This window comes from Amblyomma maculatum, chromosome 1 (assembly GCF_055883805.1).
Source record: "Amblyomma maculatum isolate TAMU_Amacu chromosome 1, ASM5588380v1, whole genome shotgun sequence".
NCBI lineage: Eukaryota > Metazoa > Arthropoda > Arachnida > Ixodida > Ixodidae > Amblyomma > Amblyomma maculatum.
The window spans coordinates 394,615,261-394,630,741 of record NC_139344.1 but is presented as its reverse complement, the minus strand read 5'-3'; the positions used below and the strand labels follow the sequence as shown (position 1 = coordinate 394,630,741).

Sequence of the window (15,481 nt, the reverse complement as noted above, 5' to 3'; positions counted from 1 at the left end):
AAGAATGTACAGTCTTGGCCAAAAGTCCTGAAACCAAGAGATTTTTAGGTCTCGGCCGCAAAATGGAGCTGTCACACCATCATTAAAGGCCAAATCGCATTTAAAATGCTGGGAAATCACAGCAAGAAACAATCTCATAGCATTTCATGGCAGGCTTTTCCTTACATTTGCAGTCAATTCACATGCACTATCACAACAATAGAATTAAAGGCCATTCACTCTACTGTGACCTCAGCAACCATGCAATTATTTACGCCAGGGGTAGCCAGGCAACAAAATGCAAGTTGAGCATCCTTACATTTTAGCTTCCTCTGCTGCCATTAGCTTCCACACAAAGCTTCCTGTCGATGGGTCGCAGCATACGAGGTTTCCAAGGCACTGCAAGCTGCACCGAAGACCAACTACACACTCTGTTAACAAAAAAAAAAAAAAAAAAATGTAGCAACTCAATTACCACACAGGTATCTGATAGTGAAGAAGACATCCTAAACAATAGTTAGTGACAAGTTCAGGCAGGTGCTTAACAAATGTGGACATTGCCAGAGTTAATGAAATCAGCAACTGCTGTTAAAGACCCCAAAAAGAATACTATGCATAGATACTAGACAAAAGCAAAGGTATAGATGCTAGCTAAAAGGAAAAACATGATGACACTGCAAGTGTTTGAAATATACCAAAGAGAGAGGCACAGCTTCCTTCAGTACGGCTCCGGAAATAGCATTTTGAACTCTTTCAACTTGATGTCATTGCAATGTGCATGTGTATACTTATTTGCAACCTCCAGGATTTAGTTGAGAAATAAACTGTGCTTACAATGTGGCTTTCTTTGGCTGCTTATAGTTTATATACGCCTGAAGGATCTGTGCCGTTATGCCTCCATAGGGCACCAAAGCTTTCTCGTGAGCTACCATATGTAGCTTCACAATTATTTTGGTTGTTGTTATGCTCAAGCATTTAATAAATACCAACACCTCTTGGTACCTACTCTCAATAAAATGTACATTCATCCTCCCAATCACTATTTTTTTTAGTTTACTTACACATCCATTTTTATTCAGATCACCCTCTTATTCAAAACCTGAAAGCCCTTTTATGTACAATGAATGACAGAATGCGCTTTTTTACGGGCACTTGTTCCAAGTAATTCAAAATGCAATGAAAGGGCACAAGCAGACATCAAAAGCAATGGTAATGGAATAAAATCTTTCACCCACATTCTATGTTGGTATGCTTTTCGGCTGCAACAGACATGGGCAGAGATCTGAGCTATAATGAGTTGTGAAAGACCTATACTATCATAGCTATGCCAATTTTCAGGTGAATGTATGCAACAATGCTACCTTAAGAGATATTCTGAAGAGGTATTCTCTTCCTTCCTATAAAACTTGAACCAAAATGCATAGTCACTTGATACCTTTGCACAAAGGACTGCTTTACAAAAAAACCTTCACTAATGTAGCTGCGCTCTATGCTTTTAACAAGACAACTCTTATACCCTATGTACCTTTCAGACAGTGCAAATGCTTGTGTACAGAACTCACCCCAACTGAAACTCACTTATTCAGGGTGCAGACTGTGAAATGTAGATCACGGTATTTTAATGTCGAAAAGCGATGGACTAAAAGAGATGCTGCAGTGGAGGGCTCCGAAAAACTTTAGGCCACCTGGAGTTCTTTAATGTGCAGTGACACTGCACAGCATATCAGTGATTTGTATTTCACTTCCATTAAAAGTATGGGTGCCATGTCTGGGATTGAACCCGTGACCTTGGGACCAGCAGCCAACATTCAACGAGCAAATATTAGCAAGCGTCACTTTCAGCGAAGATACAAAGTTATACCCGGTATTCTAACATGTCCACAACTGGTCAAAAACCAGTATTCTACAGCCATATTGATAGTATGACTGTGCAGTGATTAACCGAAACAGCTTGCATAGTATCCATACATGTTAGTGCTCAAAGAATATCAGCACTGTTGAAATGTACACTGAAACGAGAAGCTTAACGTTTTTACCAATGAAGCATTGTTATGTTAAAGCAAAGACAGCTGTAGCAAGAAAACTTCTACTTAATTTGCAACTCAAAATTTTTTCACTTGCTGCAGCAAACAGGTTGACCAGGTAAAACTCCTTGTTAAACACACCTTACTATAATATAACATTAATAATTAGCCAGTATTTGAAACCTTGAGCGGGTGCAAAATAAAATGCAGTGCTGAATTAGCAGCCCATGACAAGTTCGCTTAATTGTCCTCCAGTGCACTTTCATTTTAGCTGTATTTATCAAAAGCTCTCCTTTGGTTAGTGTTCTCATTTCAAACTGCTGTAGTAAACATATTACAGTTTTCACATTTATAACCAGGTACTGACAAGAGCAGTAATAATTCCACAACAAAGGTTACAAACCAGCATGAGACACATCCTTTGTGTGAAGTTCACAAAGACCTTTCACCAGGGCCTCCAAATTTTGCATGAGCACTTCATTGCTGAAACAAACAGTATAGTATTAGACATGCTGTGGTCCCACAAGCTGAAATGCAGCAAGCTAAACAACGGTATTTCATCGTCCGAAAGCCCTCAGGTTTTATAGTTGTGTACTTGAAGATCTAAATTTTGCCTTTGCACTGTTTAAGAACCAACTTTTCCAACTCTCCTGCTTGAACCTGACACAAGTAAATAGCTCATGTGAGACCATGTCAGAACTTTGAAATATAACACGAGTTAATTGCATTGCCTGGCTCTCCAACAACCTGTCAAGATTAACGTCAGTGTAGTATGGAGAGTACTTACACTAAGTGGGCTTAGAAAAAAATAATCATAGCATAATAAGCAGCAGCAACAGTAACCTGCTCTTCCATCTAACACAAAATCTCACATCACTGAACAAGACTGAAGCACCCCTACATGCAAAATTGCTAGTGAAAATGAGAATTTGCTTACAAATCATACAGTTGGGCTGTAAGCATGAACCTAAACTGAACTTGAGGTAACTTGACAGAATGTGAGTCGGCTTCTTTTTGAGGGAAAGGGTGATAACTTTGAGGAAGGAAGTAAACGGTGTTGCTAAGTTCCCTGTCAAAAGAGTCTGTTTCCGTCGAACAATCGACTTTACGCACATTCTGTTCTGCTCACTTTGCATGAAAGACCTGAATGATGGCATGTGAAGGGAGAGTTGAATAAATAAATTAATTAATTAATAACGGCATTGCACCAGCGTACCTGATGGCAGCAGCCGCATTTTCGGAAGAACCGGCAAAAGCGTTTCGCAAGAAGCGAAACAGCTCGGCAACGGCATCCCACTCTACAGCCTCCCATGAAGATGCCAGTGTCCTGGCAATGGCTGCCATGGCATTCCATGTTTCACCAGGCACAGGCTGTCCGCTGCATGTGGGGAAGGGTGACATGGGAGCTATACTCACCTGCATGGAAAATACCTCTGCGAGAGATACACACACTTGTCTTTTTGTTATTACATACTGTACGTACGTATTTGTTACGTATTTGTTAGTTATGTAATGCAAAATCATACATATGTGGGGCACTACAAAGGATGACCACTTCAAAATCTTGTGGCAGGATTTGGACCAAGGCCAACAGCCCACCAGGAAATAGAACTATTATTGTGCAACAATATAGAGGGTGTACCATCTGTCGCTAAGAATGCGAAACGTTTTACAAAATGGAAGCAGAGAAAACAAGGAAGGTAGTAAATATCTGGCCTCCTTCACGGCGGGCTACGCTGCATCTTTTAAAATGTAGACAACCTTACTTTTGAGTTCAGTAACACAGTATGTGATCTATTTAGTTTGCTCTGCAGTAAGACAGACAAGTGCAAGTATAACTGTAAAGCTGTCGCCACCAATCACATTTAAGCAAGAAATTTAGGAAGGAATCACTGTTGTCAATGATGTAGCAGCAGAGAGATTTACAGAGTGCCATTAAATCAGAACCACAGGATGTGCTACAGTAACAATCGATAAAGTTGAATGTCTTATCCTGAGCTCCGACATGCTGTATAGTGCTGCTCTGAAACTTCCGCAAACCTTCACATAAGAGTATATCCATTATACAGCTTATAAGAAATGGTTTTACCTGCCAACACTTTCCTAGCCTATCTAGAGGATAAAATTTCAGGAAAAGGTGCAAGAAAAAATTTTTTTTAAGAAGGTCAAAGGACATCGAGGACGACTGCAACCCATTCTCATTTAGTAAACACATTGTTTAGCTCTTTCCGGTTGTGTTGATGATTGTTCAAGCAGCAAAAGAAAGAATAATGCTGAGAATACTGGGTTTAAGAGCAGCAAAGTTCTTGTTTTTTTTATCTCAGCCACTCAAATTTGTGATATCACAAGAGAAAATAATTTTATGCCCACCATTTGAAAGCGAATGGTGTGCAGCTTTGCCCAAGGTCTGCATAGTGAAAAATTGAAATTATTGCACTGACATATTTACTCTCATTCCTCCATCTTTTCTAGTTTTCAAAGTTCCAGCTTTAGGTGAAAGCACCAGCAACTTTATAACCAGAATGCAATACAGCTACTTATTCTCAGTGTTGCTTTAACACCGTCTTATACATACAGGCAAACCTATATTTAGTATTAAACTCAAAGATAACGAAATAGTTTGATATCTAAAGATGGCAATAGATAAGCTTATTTGTTACCTAGAACCGAGAATACATTGCACCCAAGCAAATTATGCACTTATTGCAGTGATGTGCTGCTCTCTGGAGTGCTGACACAGCACTGCTTGCTACTTAATATTAGGTCTAACTTGCTTTACATCAAAGCTGCAGCTGACGGCACTTTGAAACAAGCCACTGTACAACATAAGACGTTTAATCTATATGTTAGCACACTACAAAGTGCAGAAATCGCTTATTCAAATTTATCAAAGAGCACTAAACAACGGTAGAAGGGGGGAGCCTCAGTTCACAAGTCAAGCCAACATTTTGACAAGTGGACTTGTCTTTGTCTGGACTTGACTTCGCCCAGACGAGACTTGACTTCGCCCAGACGAAGACAACTCCTCTTGTAACGCTAGCTCGACTTGCGAACTGAGACTATCTTTTTCCTCTCGTTCTACTTGGATCCTCATTCAAATTTAGGTACAGCTGGGTTTCGCAGCATCTTCTGAGGAAAGGCACATTATGGTGGCCTGCCAGGGCGGTGCAGTGGTTAGGGCGCTCGACTACTGTGCCCAAGAATGCGGGATCGAATCCCGGCCTCAAGCGGCCGCTTTTTGATGGAGGCGAAAAGCTAGGCACCTGTGTGCTGTGCGATGTCAGTGCACGTTAAAGAACCCCAGGTGGTCGGAATTTCCAAAGCCCTCCCCTATGACGTCTCTCATAGCCCGAGTTGCTTTGTGACGTTAAAACCCCTAAACCAAACCAATCCAAACACTATGGTGAGAGAAACTTAGGCTAGCTTTGCTGCACGACAGCAATATGATGCATGAAGGTCGCCCTCAGGCACACCCCGCGGTCACCTATAACTCCATACAACAGTGTCGGCGTGCCAGCAGGTGTTCAAGGCTATGTGGCTAACCAGTCTTTGGCATGAAAAGCATCTGACATCGTAAGAAGTGCCACTTACGGGTAGCCACCACGGTGCTAAATATATAGAATTGGTAAAATAGAAATTTTATTTACTTTTATACTTTCCTACATTTTTACACAGGCCCTTCAAGAATGCAATCTATGTTCAATACATCCAATAATCTGAAATATCTGCTAGTATCACTTTACTGCAATGACTTAACTGAGGAAATTATGTTGGTTCACTTAAGTTTCACTAAAATATACTTGTACTGCTACTGAATGACGTGACTGACTGGTAAAGAAAATTGCATATCTTAAACTTGCAATTTAAGGTCCAGTTCCCAAAAGGCACCCATGGAGAACAACTACATCAAGCTCCATAGTAGCAATGGTGTAGTTGAACCTCAGTAAAAACAGCTCTAAATTACAATGTTGAGTTTTCTTTATGATGCAATGGCTGATTTGGCCAGAAAACACAATATATCGTTCTTTACACAAGGTAGAGTTCAAAGATCCATTTTCAAAGTAATTGGGAGCCCTACGGCACTGGGAATAAAATCCTATACCTCCTTCCTGCAGAGGCAGATTCATAAACCACAAGGCCACCACTGCGGCATTCCTCTGCATTAGACAAATGCAATAAAAATACACTCAGAGTTTGTACAGAATATTTGGCTTAAATCTGAAGAACAGTTCCAGGATTTCAAAGCTACAAAGGGGCAATATTCAAGAAGGGCAAATAATCTTTGTTTTGATCAAACAGATTACGAACCCTCCTACTCTTCTTTAGCTCTGAGCACTCCAAGGGCAACATCCATTCGTTTTCTCTGGCTTCTGATGGAAATTTGATCTTGACGAGGAGCTTTTTGTAGTTTCTGAAGTTTGCTCTTCGAAAAGACTCTGAGAAATTTCAGCATTTTTTTTCTTTAGGAAAATTTCTCGCCTTCAAGCATCTTGCTTTCAGACGTGCCTGCCGACTTTCTAATGCATCCCCTTGATCATGTTCAAGCATTCTATGCCATTTTTTCACAAGTTTACTTGCATAAGAGGAGGGCAGTCTAGGGAAATAAAAACAAAGAGGAATGGGAAGGAGACCAAGAAGCACATCTTAAAAGGATTTATCCTAGCATGCGCAGTTTTGTTGCTATGGGCCTTGCCCATCTTTTCTCATTCTTCAATTGTACCCTTTCAGATGCACCCCTATGCTACCTTATAGCCTTGTTTTTTTAGACACACCAGTTCAACCTTTATTTTTTCGTAAGGAGTGCACAAAGCTTACGGTGCTTCAAGGGCAGTCGAAGCACTTGTGAATATCAAGGGCATTCAAGGATTTCAAAGACCTGTGCGAACCCTGGATACATTGCCAATAACAAGCCATAAACAGTCAAGTACCAAAAAGGTTGTTTCCGTTTATTCATGAACACAGCAAAGGATATATAAAAATAACATTTGGTTTCGTTTACAAAACAGCCAAACACATTTTATGAAAAGTCAGCACCACAAATGAAAATTGGCAGTGTCGAAGCACACACACTGTGGTGGCACGTCTCGTTCCTCTTGAAAGCCCAGCTCTCTCCCACCGCATACACAGCAGGCCACAGTTTACGTTTTTTACAAAATACATACGTGGGAGCCCTTGAAAAAATGTGCGCAAAAAATCGTACAGTCTCTTCTTGCAATGACTGACACGTCAGATACAGCCATGGGCTAAAACTTCAGCGTTTAGTGCCTGTCAGCGCAAAAGTGCACAAAAATGTTCTTATCTGCTCCTGTAAAACCTCCCAAATTTCTTATGGACATTCGCAAACCAAACCATTCGCTAAATCCACAAGCCAAGTATGGTGGAAACACCGCAGCTCGCTAGCAAAGAATTTATAAAAACAAATGCATACTGAAGAAGTTAAACAAGCCACATAACAAAGCTAAAATGGTCATCTATAATGCTGCTCACAAGGAGGTTGTCCTCTCCTCAAAAATGTGTATATATTCAGGAGCCCTGCTACCTAACAGAACTGCAGTGAATATATATATCTATATAACACAAAGAAGCTTTTGGAAGTCTAACTATTCTGAGAGCCTAGTCCCAGTTTAAAAACTGAGCTTACCGTGTGACCTAAATGGTTGCTCACCAAGAGTAGGGCATGCTTGCATCATACCTTGATCCAATGGTGCCCCTAAAAGCCCCAACTAAACAGGCAGTCTCAACACAAACTGTAAACAGCAAAACTTTAAACGTAAAAAGAAAAAAAAAAAGGCCTCCTTTTTCTTTTAACTTCAACAATACTGGATGATATAATATGCAACCTCTGCAAACAAAATGAAATCGCTCAAAGTTACATTTGCTAGGCAGGCCCTAAATTCATTATATCAACAGCGAGCAGTGCAATCCACTTCCGACTACTCCCGAGATATGCATCTTGCTGTATAGGAGCTTTAACGCAGTGGAAGCCCACAGGCTGCGGGAATGCGTTATCTCAGCTTGGAAGTCGCTGCCCCCCGAAATCTGACATGGTCCTCAACGTGGGCTCCACAAATGGCACATTATTGGCAAGACAACTGGTTAATCCCATGTGCGGCGAAATTCATCCAATGGGTGCGCAAAAGGAAAGTACAGATACAGCAGTGTAGACAATGCTGTCAGCGAGGCACAGTCAAGAGACAATATGGACGGCTGAAAAAGTGCAAAGAACGAGTTGAAAAGACAGGTGGTCAAAGAATGATAACATGACCGTCGCATGCTACTACCTAGAGTGCAAGCTCCTTGAAAAATTGGCAAGCGCTATATGTATACAAAATAATATACACACCAAGTTATCGACAGAAGTCAGTTAAATAAACGCTTGTAAAGCAAAGTCCTGGCAAAGAACGCCTTGGACAAAAAAATAGACATGGCCACGAATGTCAAAAACAAGAATTCAGACAAAGGACAACAACAAAGATGTACTCTTTGAATGGGTAGATACAGTAAGATTTTGCCAAAGAAGCACAGGTTAGCAATAATTAGTGTAGAAAAGCATTATATGAAGCAGACAGTTGTCTAAGTCTTCAATATGACCACAACATCGAAATGAGAAGCTGTAACGTAAAAAAAAAACGGGAAGGGGGGGGGGGGGGGGGGGTAAAGGGAAAAAAAAAGTAAAACGTGCACATATATGACTATAAATACACTGGTAAAATATGAAAACTTGCACAAACAAGCATGATCCATATATTACACTTGAGATTTGAGTCTATAAACAAGAACAAGCAATGGCATCACTATACTCGCAGACAGCTTTCCATTGTTGTGTAACATAGGCTAAGAAGGAAAGGGAAGGAGACTACACTATCTACACACCTTACATTAACAGCACCGGTACAATAGCCTATATCCTTCCCTTTCCAGCTTAAACTTTGCTGCAGAGCCAGAGAGAGCTATCCACGAGTATTAGTGAGCAATAAGATAGCTACAATGCAAAAGGAACTACACTCAAACCTCAAACAAAATTTCTAGCATAGTATGCATCTTTAGCTATCACCTGTAGTAAGCTGCATAAGAGATTTTACGACACTGCTAAAAAATTTTATCCTGCTTCTTTTTATCATTCAGGAATCAGTTCATAGAAAATATTAATTACTGCTGCAATTCAACAATTCATTATGGGTACCTGTAAATCTGCTAAAATGCCTCTTTGTCAAAAGCAAGCAATAACTGCCTGAAAGAAAAACTTAAGTTTAAGCAAAAAAGTAATAAAAAATTAACTCTAGCTAAGAGAAATAACTATTCAAATGCCATTCCATTCAAAATTTACGCCTTAAGTAGGTTCTCTACCCAATGAATTACAGGTGAGTCGTGAAGTAAACACAACAGACGGCAAGTGTTTGCAACCTCGGAATATGAATATATTTTATCCCCATCCAAAGTGCCATGCTGACTTTGATGCAAAAGCATGAAACCAGCCAGCATGTCAGTGTGAATGGGCCACACACCTAGATAAATAATGACTGCGCAACAATGCTCCTCACTGGGAGGACTGTCAGTGTGGCAGTGCATAAAAGTGAACAATGGAACACACAGAACATTCATCCATGAGCGGCTTCAAAATGTCCATGCAGATGGAAAATGTGGTGCCAACCCCAAGGGCAACAATCAACAACACCACACATCCTCCGCGATTCCAAAGGGCAACAATTGCTACATCTGCTCTGGACGAAAACAACAAAACTGACAAGGAAAACCTGTCACACAGTGAGCAATGCCAACAAGTGCAGGAGGGTGAGCAGTTGGCTCCACTCATCGTTCACCAGTTCTTCCAAATGTAAAACATTACACCCACACAGACAGCAAAGCCTGCTGCTGTGACGGCCAGCTTTGGCAAGTAGTTTGTGAGCACAGCCTCCCAGCCCCCATGCTGGAGGACCCAGAAGCAGACACGGTCACGTAGAAAAGCCCATACCCAGGCGACCACTTGAAACTGTAAGCCATTTGCTGAGCCCCGAACAGACTTCAGGATGAGATCACTGCAGAAGAAGAAAAAGGTGACGAGCCTCTCACGACTGAAGCCATCCGCAAAGAGTTCCATCATTAGTGCAGTCAAGTTGTCACGAGTAAGGCTGGAGAGGTCCAGCGAGTCTGCCTCTTGCCTCACTCGTATACGCTCTCTGCTCTGCGAGAAACGGTCAGCCAGGGAGCGCAGCTCGCGACCCATGTTGCGATAGACGGGGTGCAGCGCCTCGGCTTCGGTACGACTGTGCGGGGTGCCGATGTCCTCTTCATCGATTGTGTGGCTGTACACCATATCTCCGATGGACTCGCCACCAGCTCTCGGATCCATGGGGACAGGCATACTCTCCCGTGCCACTTGGTAGTCCACGAAACCGCTGAGCAAAACGCGGCCTTCTTCCTGGGTCTCCTCGCGAGTGGGTGTATTGCGCAGCAAGGGAAGAGGAATGCTCATCTGCGTCTGCAGAGGTAGCAGAAGTGGTCGTTGCGGTGCACCGGTGGGAGTCACTTGGCCTCCGCTGGCATCTGCAATCACCAAGTGGCTTCATTAATGCTCCACTTTCCACGCAACTCTTGAGCCCAGGCTCCATCCTAGGATATCGCCATGCACAAAACCTTGAAAAACCAAGAGCAAAGCACGCTACATGATTTTACAAGTTCATCTCCACGCCAGCTTGACCCTAGGAGAAAATGTAATCTTTGATTCCTCATCTATGTGTGTTCCTAAAAGAAGAAAATATTTGTTAGAGCTGTAAAGATGAAAAAAAATCTTGCTTTTGACACCCAAAAGAAGGCACATTTAGATCATTGCTTTGGCAGATCATGGTTAACCAACATGCATATATACACCTTTCTTGAACCTAAGCATAGCAGAGCTGAGGCTCCAGCTATGACTGTGAAGCCAATTAAACGTGCAAAGCCAGCAATGGATTCAGCTGGCTACAAGCTTGTTTAGATATCCTATTCAGTTTAAAGCTAAGTACAGAAACATTTTATCACACACTAATGAAAGATGATTCTCAACGTAAAAATATGCAACAAAAAGAGCAGGTTGTGCTTATTGAAGTGCTAAGTATGACGTGGGAGACACAGGATGACGTCACTGAAGATGTTCATAGGACTGAAATGCTTTAAAATGAAGAGCATTTGCATAGCATTAAATGGAGCTTCAGAGGGGGGGGGGGGGGGGGGGGGGGTATTTAATAAAGTTCGAACAACTCAATACTTTGTTTAAGTGATGTTGGTCCAAGTGGTATTCCACTGTGCATTAAGAACACAGGATCTACCAGCTAGAAAAAAAAATAAAAAATGGGGCATAATTGACACTGGTGCATTTTAAAATTAAAATGTGTGTGTCCACACCAACTTTGGTGCACGGATCACACCGGCTATGTAACACTGTCATTCATTTGATTCATTTCAAAATTAGAGCCGCCAATCCTTTTCAAGGATAGCCATCGTCTTTCACTAATTCCTCCGTGTCCCTTTACTTTGGTCATTAACTATAAAAAATGCCTAATCAAAAGAAAGAACAAAACCCTAAGCAAAGCGCACAAGCTGTAGCCACAAGGTACAATTGTTTTAGCACTGAAAATAGCAGGACAAATACAGGGAAGCTGGAGGAATCCATATCCTGTTCCTCTATGCTTGTCCAATATTTCTAATGCTAAGAAACTAACAATCTACATAATTTAGAGGAACCTACAAGCCCAGGCAAGCAGTCAAAATGAGTACAAAGTGCTACAGATTAGGTGCAAAGAGATGTAGCTCAAAAGCAAAACGTATGTGCCCACGGAGCCAGGCAAAAGAATGGGTACCTCTTTGACATGCATCCCTGTTGCAAAATACCACACAATACAAAGCAATGGATGCGACTGACGGGGAGCCGTCTTTCATAGAACTGGTAATGGAAAGCACATCACAGTGACTCTGAATCACTTCCACGAGCTGCCTTCCCTTTCCACCAAACCTCTGCTTTTGGGATGTGCTCGCTACACTTTCCGGCAAACAATGGTGAAACTGCACAAAATCCTTTCCACCAAACCTCTGATTTTGGGATGTGCTCGCTACACTTTCCGGCAAAGAATGGTGAAACTGCATAAAATGATTTTGCTCTGCCCAATTGCTCTTTAGCAAGAAAGCAAACAACTGAAACAAGTGAAACCTGATTTTTATGTAACAAATATGGCAAGTTAATTCCAAACATAAGAACTGAAAAAAAAAATTTCATTTAATATTATTTCAAAATTTTAGCTGCATAGGTCTTGAGTGTATAGGTGCACTCATTCAAGAGGGGACAGGGTATGGTAGAAGTTATTTGAGGTCACTTTTTTTTAATGTACAAAACTAGAGAACATAGTGCTTATGCCAGCAGCAGCTTTGTATATTGGGCTTACAGTCAATGTTAATGAGATATGAAAATGTCCCAGAGTAGACAAGCAAGATTTTACACAACCAAAGGCAGGAAATAAAATAGAAGAGTTACTGCAGCGACCCAACCCATAGGCACGGAAGCAGGCTCGCAGAAGCTTTCCTGGGACATAGGTCGAGACGGGTTGCAAGGAAAGGGAACTGTGATGCTGGTGGATTATAAGAATTGGGTAAGGGCTGGTGCAGTGTAGGATTTGGTAATTTAAATAAAGTCAACCTCCTTTTCGGGTTTTCATAGAGAGTGGGCATTCCCTCCTGTGCTATTTCATCCCAGAAGTAATTTTACACATAACAATGATACTGCGTTCCTTACACGCTAAAAGAACACACAGTGCCTAACTTTCAGCATGGCAGCAAGTACAGTGCCTTAGGACGCAGATAAGTATATATCACCAAGCACCTAACATTTTCAGCTAGTAATGATAAAAAATGTATGTGCTGGCATTGGCTCCTATGGACACACCACCACACAAGCATACACTGCTGACATTATCGAACTGCAACACACTTTACACAGATACTTGGATTACTATTCAATCCAGTGTAAATAACTTCCTGAACCCAAGAAAGCAAGAGGCATTTGGAACAATACATGCCTTTTCCTTTCCTCTAGCCTCTTTTGAAACAGTCTTTTACCAACTGTGCTCATTGATGAAATAAATTCCACGAGGTTGGAACCACATCACTTAATTGTGTAAAGTTCGCATGCACTATGAATGAAAACAATGGTAGTGAAATTACAAACTTGACTATTTAGAACTTATAATCATTCATCCCAGCATTGACTAAACCATGATGCAATAAGCTAGAGCATACCTCTAAACAATCCCTATCTTGGTGTACAGTGGCGGGCATATTTTGGAGTACGCATCGGCTACAAAAATTTGTCACATAGCGAAAAGTAGGGCACATGCCTCTAATGCAGTTACATATGCACCAAAGTAACAATCATCATCGCAACTTCTCTATGGAAGGAGCGATAAATTGTCAAACACCGAACGCGTGATCCATAATCACAACAGACAAGTTCATTAATTGAAAACTGACATCCCGGCCGTTTTTTGATGGAGCCGGAAAGCAAGGCTCACTTGTGCTGTACGATGTCGGTGCAAGTTAAGAACCTCAGCTGGCCGAAATTTCCGCAGCCCTCCACTACGGCGTCTCTCATAGTCGTTTTGGGACGTTAAACCCCATAAGCCATTGTAAACTAGCATAGAAAGAATGAATTCTGGGAAATATAAAAAACGATAATCGCACCGCAATGACGCATTTCACTTCTATGAAAAAAAAAAAGAAAAAAAAAAAAGAAGCATCTAAGTTGTGAACGTGTAGCTTTTATCTTGAGGGCACTAGAAAAAGGCACACCATAAATACGCAACTACTTTAAACCATACTCTAACACTTAAAACGAAAAACAAAGAATGTAATATTTACTCGAGCTTTGTGGACAACATGCACAGCATTTCAATCCTCACGCAGATGCTGCAAGCCATGGGGCGCAAAAATTAACAAAACTCAGTCACTGCTAAGTACAAGCGTATTGGTGAAAGCTGACGCGCCGTCTCCCACACAACCACCCGTTCACCGCGGCCTACCACCTTCATGACTCTTTCATCCCCCTACTCTGACAAATAGCCAGCAAATCGTCCGGAAAGAAAACCACCCCCGGCTCCACAAATCGGGACAAAGGAGCCACGCGCACCGCATCCGAAGAAAAGCACGTGCGGCAACGAACACCCTCTCCCTTACTCCGCCAAACAAAACACGGAAAACAGCAAAACAAAAGAACCCTAATATTGCCGCAGCCGACGTGACGGGGACGACAGCATTCGGCGGTGGTAACAGAATGCGCATCCACGCTTCCACGAATATGCTCAGACCGATTGTTCCTAAATACGCAATCGGAAGAAGATACGGAAGGGCATGTTGCATCATGTCTGTGAAAGCGGCGTCGCGGCTACCCTCTCGCCATGCCTCCTCGCACTCCCGGGAACTCGATCGACCGTGAAATAACGCGTCGCCAGGAGTAAAAGGTGTATGAACTGCGTGAACTCTGAAATGAACTGACTCACGTTGCAGTCGGCACCAGAAATATGCAGCGCGATCGCCAGCTACAACTACGGACAATACACGGTCGCAACAGGTCGCACGACAACGCACGCACGCGCAGCATGTGAAAACGCTGCGGGCGCGCAGCGATAACATAAGCGGCAACGATGCAGAATGCCCGGCCGTTTTCGTCCCTTTCAGACGTGCATGCACACGCACACTACACGAACATTGACGTGCAAAGTGTGACGATGCATAATGACAAAATAATGTTGTCATTGCAGCGAAGTTTGGTGCCAGGTGCAGAGAAAGCGAAGGCATGTTACGGGGTGCGGCTGGATGCTTAGCGCGTATAATCGAAAAGCAGGCATGCAGGCAAATTGATGACAGTAAGTACGTACCGCCAGAGTTGGCACCGCTTGAGGATGAAGAGGGCTCGCCAGAAACCTCGACGAGTTTTTTTGCCATGCTCCTTTTGCAATTGTCTCTCGGGGGAACAAAAACGCGCGCGCTAAGTTAGCAGTCGAGCAATAGATTGGACAGAGCTAGAAGGCGCACGCTGGCAAACACCGCAGTGGCTTCACAACAAGAACAGGGGGGAGCCGTCTCGTTTGCTGGTGGTCGTAGCCAAGGTGGTGTATGAGTCATGCCCAAACCCGCAGCGGCTCCCGCGAATTCCGAAAAAACGACGTCCAGTGCGCCCTAGCGCAGGCCAGAACAAAGCACCAACCTGGTCCGCAGGGCGGCTAGCTCTCCAAGGTGGCTCTGCAGCTGCGGTGCGAGCGAACAACTACGATCCCGGATAGTTTTCTGGTCGCCTGAAACCGTGTCCTCGCTCATGACACAGCTCGTCACTGAAAATGCACTGCAACTTGACCAGACTTGCTTACACTACAGCCCTCGCTTACCCCGGCTTCCCTTGCCATATTTTCCCTCTCCACTAACTCGTGCAGTGGTGGTGGTGTGGGGGGCAGGGGTAG

At 42.7% G+C, this 15,481-nt stretch overlaps 2 protein-coding genes across 6 annotated transcripts in view; both read right to left on the bottom strand.

Moving 5' to 3' along the window:
* Positions 1 to 15,478, bottom strand: part of LOC146208614 (ataxin-10) — a 34,898-nt gene extending 19,420 nt beyond the window's left edge. For both annotated transcript variants that reach the window (XR_014705191.1, XM_084595372.1), the window contains exons 1-4: positions 15,232 to 15,478; positions 3,220 to 3,381; positions 2,407 to 2,486; positions 299 to 410 (exon numbers count right to left, since the gene is read on the bottom strand). Coding sequence is in view for 1 of the 2 variants with exons in the window: in XM_084595372.1 (XP_084451498.1) it covers positions 299 to 410; positions 2,407 to 2,486; positions 3,220 to 3,381; positions 15,232 to 15,341 (464 nt within the window). In the remaining variant the exon portion in view is untranslated. The remainder of the gene's footprint in view (positions 1 to 298; positions 411 to 2,406; positions 2,487 to 3,219; positions 3,382 to 15,231) is intronic.
* Positions 6,929 to 15,237, bottom strand: LOC146208615 (apoptosis regulator BAX-like). Of its 4 annotated transcripts, none has more exons than XM_084595423.1 (2): positions 14,903 to 15,237; positions 6,929 to 10,547 (listed from the first exon to the last, which is right to left on the bottom strand). In XM_084595423.1, exons 1-2 carry the CDS (start codon positions 14,967 to 14,969, stop codon positions 9,820 to 9,822), a joined length of 795 nt encoding a protein of 264 aa, XP_084451549.1. In that variant the 5' UTR covers positions 14,970 to 15,237; the 3' UTR covers positions 6,929 to 9,819. The 4 variants fall into 4 exon arrangements, with proteins under 4 accessions (XP_084451549.1, XP_084451547.1, XP_084451565.1 ...); XM_084595421.1 differs by lacking the exon at positions 14,903 to 15,237 and adding an exon at positions 14,525 to 14,596; XM_084595439.1 differs by lacking the exon at positions 14,903 to 15,237 and adding an exon at positions 14,242 to 14,382.
* Positions 15,479 to 15,481: the final 3 nt, after the last annotated feature.